Raw genomic sequence first — 11,030 nt, 5'->3', positions numbered from 1 at the left:
TCGCACAAATAATAAAGTAGTGAGTAAGATATCGTTCTCACGAAAATTGCATATTAATTACCAAAATTGGTTAACCCTATTATTATTTAAATAATTTAAAAAAGATGAAATCAAATTAAATCTAAATAAAATAGAACTAATTAATTTAATTTGAACGAATCAGAGAATAACAAAAAAGACTAATATTAATTTATCATTGGGGTATTTTGAATCCACTTAAATAAATCATATTCAATTTATTTGATTAATAATCCAATTTTAATTATCTATACAATGGTTGAACAACGCTAAAGTAATTGATATTTTTTCTCGAGTCACACCAATTATATTGATTAATATTTATTATCTATTTTTCAATAATAATAATAAACACCAACTAATTTATCAAGATCAATGATTATTCAATTTAATTCTACACAAGTCAAATCTTTATTCTCGCTCTGACTATTTTTTTATAAAATCTTTTATCTAAGTCAAATCATGAAACTCTCTTTTTAATCTCATTTTACGACAACAAATCAATTAAATATTAGTTAAATATTTAATAATTTTAAGAATAATAATTTTTTTTTTACACAGAAAATCAATCCAAATAAACATAAATCATCCATGAATCAAGTTTCATCAAAAACTCTAATAAATAAAATTAACTCATGATTCAAGCTTCTCCGTAAATTTATTCCGCCACTTCAGCCTTTCTCGCTGGTTTGTGGGTGCGTGCGTAAGCCTTGCGGCTGCCGCCGCACACCCAACTTCTCCAATCTCGTTGCTGAGTGCCGCGTTCTTCCAATCTTCTTGGCCGCCGCTTCCGTTTCCTTTTTCAATTTCTTCCTTTCACCATTCACTTTATAATATACTCTATATATATATATATATATATGCATTGCTCGGCCGCCTAACTTCCTCTCCTTATATATATATATATATATATATACATGGCATGACCTGCCCAAGTCCTCCACATTCACGCCACTTGTTTGTATAATATATAATATACGTGTATATAATATATAATACATATATATAAATATTATAATTTAATATATAATATAATATATAATAATTAATATATTATTAATTATATTATAATATTAATTAATTATTTATTTATTATTTTTGTTATAATATTAATTTTAAAATTCACTTTATAATATCTTTTATTTTTATTTTTATTTTTTATTTTTTTAACCCAAACACCAAGTAGTATTCTTGTAAAATAACAAGAAATATTAAAAATTAAATATATGTAAAGTAAACTCAAAATATTAGATAATTTTAGATAAAACACATATAAAATACTAAAAACACTACTCAATTATAACCAATAAATATGTAAATAAATTCTCATATCAAATACTCTCAAACTAGAATTATTGTTTGTCCTCAAATAAAGAAAAAATTCTATACTCAAAGCACAAAACATATATTTGGAATCATTCATCACATTCAAATCCTTTGTTATGACCACATTTAAATCATCAATCCAAAATGCAACAATAACAAATAAAGAAAACCCAGTATACTTACATTCCCAAGTTCAAGAATCTATACAAAATTCTAAACTCAATCATGCTTTCTCATATACCCTGCATGATCGAATAGTGCAACAATCATTCTTACAACCATCCATTCTTACTACTACAAACAAAGATAGCAAAGTAGGGTTTCATTTTTCTATTTTATCTCCTTTTTTTTTTCTCTTTTTCTTTTTTTGAACGAGTGTATTTTATGTTCCATCTCGCTCAACATTATTCACTCTATTTACTTAAACCTTGTTTAGGCATAGTTCAGAGGAAACAATCACAAGGAAAGCATTACATTTATTTTTTATGCATAGTCACACAACTCACACAACTTTGCAAAGAACATGTACTTCAATGATCTTAGAACCTAAGTATATCTAATCTTGCTTTATAAGATATTACCCATTCAAAGACTTAATATCAAACACAATAAAGAAGCCAAATATAAATCATGATTCCAAATAATAGGTTCTGCTTATTTTATCCTTTACAAAATTTTCTAGTTTAGGGGTTGGCTAAATATGTACCTAATATAAGTTTTGCAAAAAAAATTCACATTATAAACACCCAAGGAAAACAAATAGCATATTTTAATAATTAATAATTCCACCCCCCCAAACTTATTTAACACATTGTTCTCAATGTGAAAAACAAAGAAGAAGGAGAATGAAAAATGAATACTCCCCTAGCCACATAATTGAACACTACAAATACCCATACCAATCCAAACTGAACCAACTTTATTTTCCTTTCTTTTGAACCTGCACAACATCATAAGTATGTGTCATCGGTCATATTTATTCGACAAAACTAAAATGAAATAATAGAAACGAAAAGGAAAAAAAGCTTGGGTTGCCTCCCAAGAAGCGCTTATTTATAGTCATTAGCTTGACTAGATCTCCATCTTTATATGTGAAGCATTCCATGCTTTGGTTCTTGCAGTATAAACTTTAGCACTCTCATAAGTTTGATTCCTTTGTTGCTCCAATTGAAATCTTCATGGCCCACTTGCATCAAACATCTTGATTACCATTGGTTTCACTACCTCTTTCATGGTAGGATTAAGACTCCTTTGCGGTGGAATTGACCTTTTTTCAAGTGATTCAAAAGCTTTTCTCATGTCATAATCAAATCTAGTATACCCAACTTTTTCAACATGTAGGAACTCTTCCTCAAAGATTCATTCAAAGTATCGTTAGACTACTCTAACTTTCTTTCCTCTTGTTTCTTTTCTTCATTCACTGGCAGCTGCTCCGAGGGACTACGAGTTGATTTGGATTTCCTCTCATTTTCCTCATATACATTTTATGGCTCCCCATCCAAATTGCTTCCACTCCTCAAGATAATTTCCTTTACATGCTCTTTAGGATTTGTCTCAATGTTACTAGGACATGCACCTTGAGATTTATTAGACACCATAGTAGCCAATTGTCCCATTTGAACCTCTAAATTCTTTATGGTATCTTGTTGATTTTGCAAAATTAATTACTGATTCTAAAAGTTTGCCTTCGTTTCTGTCATAAAATTTGTAGTAGTAGCAACCAAATCTTCCAATGAGGTCTTTTTTTCTTCAGGTTGAAATCTAGGTGGAAGGTTCACTGTATTTTGACTATTCCAAGAAAAAATTTGGTGATTCCTCAACCCTGGATTACATGCATTTGAATACGAGTTGTTCTGGTGTCTTACTTGATTGGAAAAATAAGCTTGTTCTGTACTTTGAGATACGAAGGAATTCCTCACTTGGCATTTATTTGTAGCATGCTAACCTATAGATAATTCACAAACTTGCACAAAAGATCGAACCATATTAGTATTCAACTGATCTAATTTCTTAAAAATTGAATCTACCTTTGCATTTAGAGTGGTAATGGCATCAGTCTCATGCACCCCAATTGGTCTCCTTGGCATGGATCTTTCTAAAGACCATTGATAATTATTCATAGCCATCACTTCTAACAAATCATAGGCTTCATCTATGGATTTACTCATCAAAGCTTCTTCTGCAGCTGTATCACAATAAGCCTAGTAGCATGATTCAAACCATTATAAAAAATTTGGACCACAAACCATTTGGGTAACCCATGAAGTGGACACTTTCTCAATAAATCCTTAAACCGTTCCCATGCCTCATACAAGCTTTCCATCTCATTTTTCATGAAAGTTGTAATATCATTCCTCATCCTTGCTGTTTTTCTTGGTGGAAAGAATTTAGCAAGAAATTTTTGTGCTAAATCATCCCAAGTAGTGAAAGTGCCTGCAGAAAAGGAGTTTAACCAACTTTTAGCTTTATCTCTAAATGAAAACGGGAAAAGTCTTAATCTTATGGCATCATCAGAAACACCATTATATTTGAAAGTGTCATAGATTTTTAAAAAATTTGCAATATGCGTATTAGGGTCATCAGTAGACAATCCAGTGAATTGAACTGAAGTCAAAATCAATTCAATAAGTGTTGGGTGGATCTCAAAATTATTTACATGAATAACAAGTCTACAATGCTCGAAGTCACACTATTGATTGATGGAATGACATACTCACACAAAAGTTTTGTATTTTCAGCTCTTACTATGTCGTCATTCATGGCTAACTAGTGTAACCTTTCTCTCTTTTTTTTTTCTATAAAGAAAAAATTAAAACCTTAAGAAAATACTAATTGTAACAAAAAGAATAAATAGAAAAAATAATAACTAACCATAAAAAAATAAACTAAAAAAAAAAAAGAACAACAAACAAACTAACAAAAAGAATAAACAAACTAAGAATCTAAACTACAAAAAATAAAAATAAAAAATAAAAAATAAAATGCAATTAAATTGAACAACGAATGACTAATAACTATGAATGAAAAAGAAAAAAGAAAAAATTAAAATCAAGGTTTAAATTAACAATAGAGTTAATTGGTATTGATATTAATAATGTCAATCCCTGGTAACAACGTTAAAAATTTGATAACAATTTTTTACAAGTGTATGAGTTGTACAAGTAATAAAGTAGTGAGTAAGATATTGTTCCCATGAAGATTATATATTAATTATCAAAATTGGTTAATCCTATTATTATTTAAACAATTTTGAAAAGAAGAAATAAAATTAAACCTAAATAAAATAAAACTAATTAATTTAATAATAACAAGAAGGACCAATATTAATTTATCATTAAGATATTTTTAATCCACTTAAATCAATCATATTCAATTTATTTGATTAATAATCCAATTTTAATTATCTATGTAATGATTGAACAACCCTAAAGTAATTGATATTCTTTCTCAAGTCACACCAATTATATTAATTAATATTTATTATTTATTTTTTAATAATAATAATAAACACCAACCAATTCATTAAAATTAATAGTTGTTCAATTTAATTTTACACAAGTCAAGTCTTTATTCTCGCTCTAACTATTTCCTTATGAAATTTCTTATGTAGGTCAAATCATGAGACTCTCCTTTTGGTCTCATTTCATGACAACAAATCAATTAAATATTAGTCAAATATTTAATAATTTTAAGAACAATAAGAAATTTTTTTACACAAATAAAGAAAATTAATTCAAATAAACATAAATCGTTCATGATTCAAATTTCATCAAAAATCTTAATAAATAAAATTAAATCATGATAAATTTAATAGAGTACATAAAGATAAATAAATTAAAAGTGTAATTCTTTTCTAAGTGTTTCTCCAATCTCGTTGTCGAGCGCCTGCCTTGCGTCTTCCGCCGCTTTCCTCCCCAAGTCCTTCTCTGCCTTGCAATTTCGCCGCAACCTTCTATTAATTCTGCCTTCGGCTTCTGCCGCCCAAGTCTCCCATCATCTTTATTTATTATATATTCCACGCCCAGCCCAAGCCCTAATTCTCCATGTTCACGTTACTTTATAAAATAATATATAATATATATTCATAATATAATATATAATATAATAAAATATAATATTTAATATTTAATATACTATTAATTATATTATAATATTTATTTTTTATTTATATTGTACTATTAATTTATAGTATTAATTTTATAATTTTTTCTTTTTATTTTGTTATTATTTTATTATTTTTATTTTTATTATTCTTTTAACTTAAACACCAAATAGTATTATTGTAAAATAACAAGTACTAAAGATTAAATATATGTAAAGAAAACTCAAAATACTATATAATTTTAAGTAAAATACATATAAAATACTAAAACCATTACTCAATTATGAACAATAAATGTATAAATAAATTTTCACATCGGCTACCAATAGATCTCCCGAAGATCCCTATACATCTTTTTGGCTCTTGGATGTACTGCATATCGAGCTTTGTGAGACTCATCTAAAATCCTTTGTCTCAATTCTAGAACATTAAGGGCGTATATCCTTTTTCAAAATCTAAGAATACCATCTCGCATCTCAAAGTCGGGATTCTTGGGCTGAATATGCTCATCTACCCACAAAAGTATGCGCTTGTCACCCATACTGGCCTCTTGTATCTCATTCATCGAATTCAACTTAACTGTCATGCCAACAATAAGGATGGATGATTCCTTTAACACTACATTCACTACCAGTTGGCTAAAAGCCTCCAACAAATGCCACTCACAAGCCATCAACCTAGCCATAACAGTGAGCACATTTCTACTCAAAGCGTCAACCACCACATTGGCACGTCTCGAGTGATACTGAATGGTGCAGACATAATGCTTAAGGAACTCCATCCACTGTTGATGCCTAAGGTTTAGCTCTTTTTGAGAGAACACATATTTCAGACTCTTGTGGTCCATGAACACTTCAAATGTTTCACCGTACATGTAGTGTCTCCATAGTTTTAGAACATATACTACCGCTGTTAGTTCCAAATCGTGCGTCGGGTAGTTCACTTCGTGTCTTTTTAATTAACGTGACCCATATGCAATCACTCGACCATGTTGCATTAATACGCAATCCAAACCTATTTTTGAGGCATCCATATATACGACATATCCTTTGAGCCCACCTGGCATAGCTAAGACTGGTGTTGAAGTCAATCTAGCCTTAAACTCTTAAAAGCCCTTCTCACATTTGGCAGTCCATTTGCATTTGACTCTCTTCTATATAAGCCTTGTTAGAGGTGCGGCTATCTTTGAAAATTCCTTCACGAATCTTCAATAGTAGCTTGCCAATCCCAGCAAACTTCGCACCTCAGTTAAATTAGTTGGCTGCTTTCACCCTTGAACAACCCCAACCTTGGCCGGATCCACCGCGATTCCTTCAGTCGATATCACATGTCTCAAAAATGCCACTTGGGATAACCAAAACTCATACTTAGCGAATTTGGCATACATTTGGTGCTCCTTAAGGGTTTCCAACACTATCCTCAAGTGTTTTTCATGTTCATCCTCATCCGAAGAGTATATTAGTATGTCATTAATAAATACAATCACGAAGTTATCTAGATAAGGCTTAAATACCCGGTTCATGAGGTCCATAAATGTAGCTAGTGCATTGGTAAGATCGAACGTCATCACAAAGTATTCAAAATGTCCATACCAAGATCAGAATGTCGTCTTTGGTACATCGTCAGGCTTAATCCTTAGTTGGTAGTATCCGAATCTCAAATCAATCTTTGAAAAACACCTTCGCTCCCTACAGCTAATCAAATAATTCATCGATTCGCGAGAGCGAGTAATTATTCTTCACCGTGACCTTATTCAATTAATGGTAATCGATACACATCCTTAGACTTTCATCATTTTTCTTTACAAATAATACCGGTGTGCCCTATGGTGACATACTTAGCCTAACGAATCATTTATCAATTAGCTCCCGTAACTGATTCTTCAATTCTCCCAACTCGGCTAGTGCCATATGGTATGGTAGTATTGATATGGGTTGCATTTCGGGCATTAGCTCGATGGAAAATTCGATCTCCCTATGAGGTGGAAGTCCTGGTTAATCTTTCGGAAGCACGTCTTTGAATTCTCGTACAATCGACACCTCATTGACCTTAGGAGTCTCCTATTCCACTAGTTGAGCACTGGCTAGGTACCCATATGCCCCTTTATTCATTAGTCTGGCCACTTTATGTGCCGAAATTATTCTCTTTTCCTTAGGATTACTCTGTCCCCAAAATTTGACATGTTCTTCCCCAGGCTTTCTTATGGTTACCATTTTTCTCTGGCAATCCATGTTGGCATCATATTTGGACAGAAAATCCATCCATAGGATGACGTCAAAGTCATTCACATCTAGCAGTATTAGGTTAGCTTGAAATTTATCGCCGCTCATGCCGAACTTGCAATCTTCAATTAGCTTCGATGTCTCCATGGTTTTTTCCATGGAGGTTGAGATAATCATTAAATGCCCTAAAGGTTTAGTCTCAATTCCCAAACTCCTGACCAATGCATCCGAAATAAATGAATGCGTAGACCCTGGATCTATTAATGCATGCACAGGGATTTTCAGTATAAGAAGGGTACCTTGTATGACTGCAGGATCTACCCCTGCATCTTCCTTTATCAAATTGAAGACACGTCCCTGGCGGGTCCAACGAGCTTCCCCTATCTTCTCAGTTTGCCCATCAGCCTGTCCGACTTTTAGCCTCTTCAAACATTCCCGTGCAATGTGCCCCAGTTGCTCGCACTTGAAGCATATGATCCTCCCTGGGTTTCCCATAGGAGGTGTTTCCTTCCTCTTGGGACAGTCTTTTCCCATGTGTCCCTCTTCCACACACACAAAGCAATGAATCGACCTTGTCAAGCATTTCCTCCCCAAGTGGTTTTTCTTGCATCGAGGGCACCGCTTGCTATCCTGAAAATTTTTATTCTCCAGTTTAAGCTCCATGTTCCCTTTTTTCTCCTCAGACCTTATCAATCTCAGCCATATGAGATTTCTTCTGTGGTTAGAGTTCAGTTTAAACCTTCCTCATAGGTATTAATGGACTAAGTACTCAAAGTTTGTTGCAACTCCACCCGTAATCCTAACAAGAACTTTTGTGCCTTTTGTCATTTTGTTTTTCCAATAATTCCCTCGAATCAGTATCCGTAACTAAAATTTTCTAAACCTAAAGATCATAAATACCTTATTAATATCTCTTAAGTCTCCAAGTAAGGTTTGCTCTGATACCAACAGTAACAACCTGCCCTCTCAAGGCGTGTCACTATTATGAGATTTATATTTATATATATATATATATTCTCTTCCCACAATACCCTCTCTCAAATCCACTAGTATCGTATTTAACATTCCAAATGATAAGCTAAGGAATGGTAAACTAACCACTTGAGGAAATATAATCGAAACCTAAAGGAATATTGTAGTTGCAAAAGAAGTAAATCCGTACAAAATATTTTTCAATAACCACAAAATTACAATATTCGGCAGACAAATTTAACATAAAAATAGTTGAAACATGCCTTCTGGGCGTAGGACTTTATTACACGACTACCGGTACATTTATATCTCAGCAATCTCTTTTTCTTTCCTACTGCTTGGTTTGCCTTGAACGTCGAATATCCCAGGGACAAAGTCCAAATTAGAAGATGAAACTTCTAAGTGACAGTTAAAACAGTTTTCATGAATGTATGATGCATGGGCATAAAATCAACTGACACCCTAGAGTAGTTTTGACAGCATTCTAAGCCCAACACGGAGCCTTAGGCAATTATCTCGGCAAACACACACAACACAGGATACACTTATGGTCATTTCGACAATCATACTTGGGGAAATGCATGTCAAACTACTAGGGTAACATCTCACCCCATCATGTCCAACATGAATGACACAAATAACAGTATGCCAATAATATCATGCCTAATACATTATCATGTTTACTGAGGTAATATAAAATGAATATGCATATGTATGACAAGATGCACATATGTCAACATAAACTTGGCGAAACCCTTGCAATTTTATGCTCACTTAAGCAAATAATACCACATATAAAATTTTTAGGTGAACTACTCACCTTGATTTAGCTTCTTAGGCTTCCTTGGTATGTGTTACCTAACCTCAAAACTTGTGCCTTGGCAAATTTCTTGGTTAAAATTTTTGAAAAATTAATAAAACTAAATTTTCCAATTTTCTAGAATTTTTCCTTTTTTTTCCCCAATTTTTCTCTATTTTTCTCCTTTTTCCTATTTTTTCTTACTTCCACCTGCTCTATGACGCCCGTACCCACGCGCTTTGTGCATCATCCCATGTACTCAAAGCTGGTCATCTTCTTCAGCATTTTCCTCTTCGTTGGTGACTAGTTTTGGCTTACTTTCTTTGATTACCTTCCTCCGTCTAGGCCTATTTCTTCTTTCAAACACAATGGCACACCTTTTATGCAAAGATTTTGGCCCAAATACCCTCAACTTGGCTATTTAATGCTCAGCTTTGGCGATACCCAACTTTTCGACCAAGCTTCAAAACTACCTCAAATCAACACAAAACTCAATCAAACTTTGCAGAAATGATCCTTAACACCTCAAGAACAAAAGCCCTCTATCAATGCCTCACAATTTCTCTCAAAAATCTTAAATTTCTCCACTAAAAGTTAATGAAAACTATCGGCCCATCCTCGTCTATTTATAGCCATTTCTGACCCCGCGTCTCTAGCCAATCCCGGCCTCGCCTTATACCGCAAAGTCTAGGCCTCAACCATGATGGCCTAGGACACCCTTAAACAACTGGGATACACCCCTAACGCTGGCGACCAATGCAGTCGTTAATTGCCATTGCAGGTTTCACACTATCTTTGCAGACCTACCCTCATTCTTTCAATTTCTTGCACTTTGGCCCTCTTTCCTCAAGCCCTCAAAATTTGCACTTAATCCCCACAATTTTGAGAAATTATATTTTAGCCCCAAAGTTTTGAAAATTTTCACTTATGCCCTAAAATAATTACACTTGAGTCCTTAGGAAATTCTAGGGCACTACAACAATGTCTTCCTCTCGTGACATTTTTTATACCGAGGAGGACTCCTCATAGCCCAAAGAAATTAGTGCTTGTATGAGGTCTCAACATCAAGTTGTTCTGATGCTTTTGCTATCTCCGTCTCTAGTTACTCCATGAAGACGACAATGCCTTATGAAGATCCTGAAGGCTCTTCCCCTATAGACTCATAGGCCTTCTTGATTGGCTGCAAGATCATCGACGAGGCCTCTTGTCTTGATCTTTTGTTTCATCTTTATAAAGGTTCCTGAAACCTTCATACTAACAGTTCTTACTCATTACTCGTGCTCCTAGGCCACGTGAGCACGTCTTTCTGTAGCCTACTCCCTTAAAGTATTCTTTAGCCGATTCATCTTTCTCTAATTAAGGATGGTATGTTGTCTAGTAGATTTTTTCGGGAATGATTGGGTTAGAAAATTACTACTCTAGGAGAAAATCTAAGCCTTCTTCAAGACAAGTCTAATGCGCGTGAATCTTTATTAAGAGCGAAGGGGACCATTGGGGACCACTGGCTATTTATAAACCCTTGCATTTGACAAACTGAACTGATGTGTCAGCATTGCATGCATACTCCTTCCAATCATTTTTTGCACTTTTT

General features: G+C 33.3%; 1 protein-coding gene and 1 non-coding gene across 2 annotated transcripts; one reads left to right on the top strand and one right to left on the bottom strand.

Moving 5' to 3' along the window:
* Positions 1–3,599: 3,599 nt before the first annotated feature.
* Positions 3,600–3,706, top strand: LOC127810730 (small nucleolar RNA R71). Its single transcript, XR_008025541.1, has one exon. It is a non-coding gene; the product is annotated as a small nucleolar RNA R71 (small nucleolar RNA).
* A 3,800-nt stretch (positions 3,707–7,506) lies between these two features.
* Positions 7,507–8,331, bottom strand: LOC127809330 (uncharacterized). The gene has a single exon (XM_052348095.1). It carries the CDS (start codon positions 8,329–8,331, stop codon positions 7,507–7,509), a length of 825 nt encoding a protein of 274 aa, XP_052204055.1.
* Between the last annotated feature and the right edge of the window lie 2,699 nt (positions 8,332–11,030).

Source organism: Diospyros lotus, chromosome 9, assembly GCF_014633365.1.
Source record: "Diospyros lotus cultivar Yz01 chromosome 9, ASM1463336v1, whole genome shotgun sequence".
NCBI classification, from domain to species: domain Eukaryota; kingdom Viridiplantae; phylum Streptophyta; class Magnoliopsida; order Ericales; family Ebenaceae; genus Diospyros; species Diospyros lotus.
This window is presented reverse-complemented; position numbering and strand designations above follow the sequence as displayed.

Bases quoted from the DNA above. Each gene is read 5' to 3' on its own strand.
- LOC127809330 (XM_052348095.1), bottom strand. From the start codon at position 8,331: ATGGAGCTTAAACTGGAGAATAAAAATTTTCAGGATAGCAAGCGGTGC.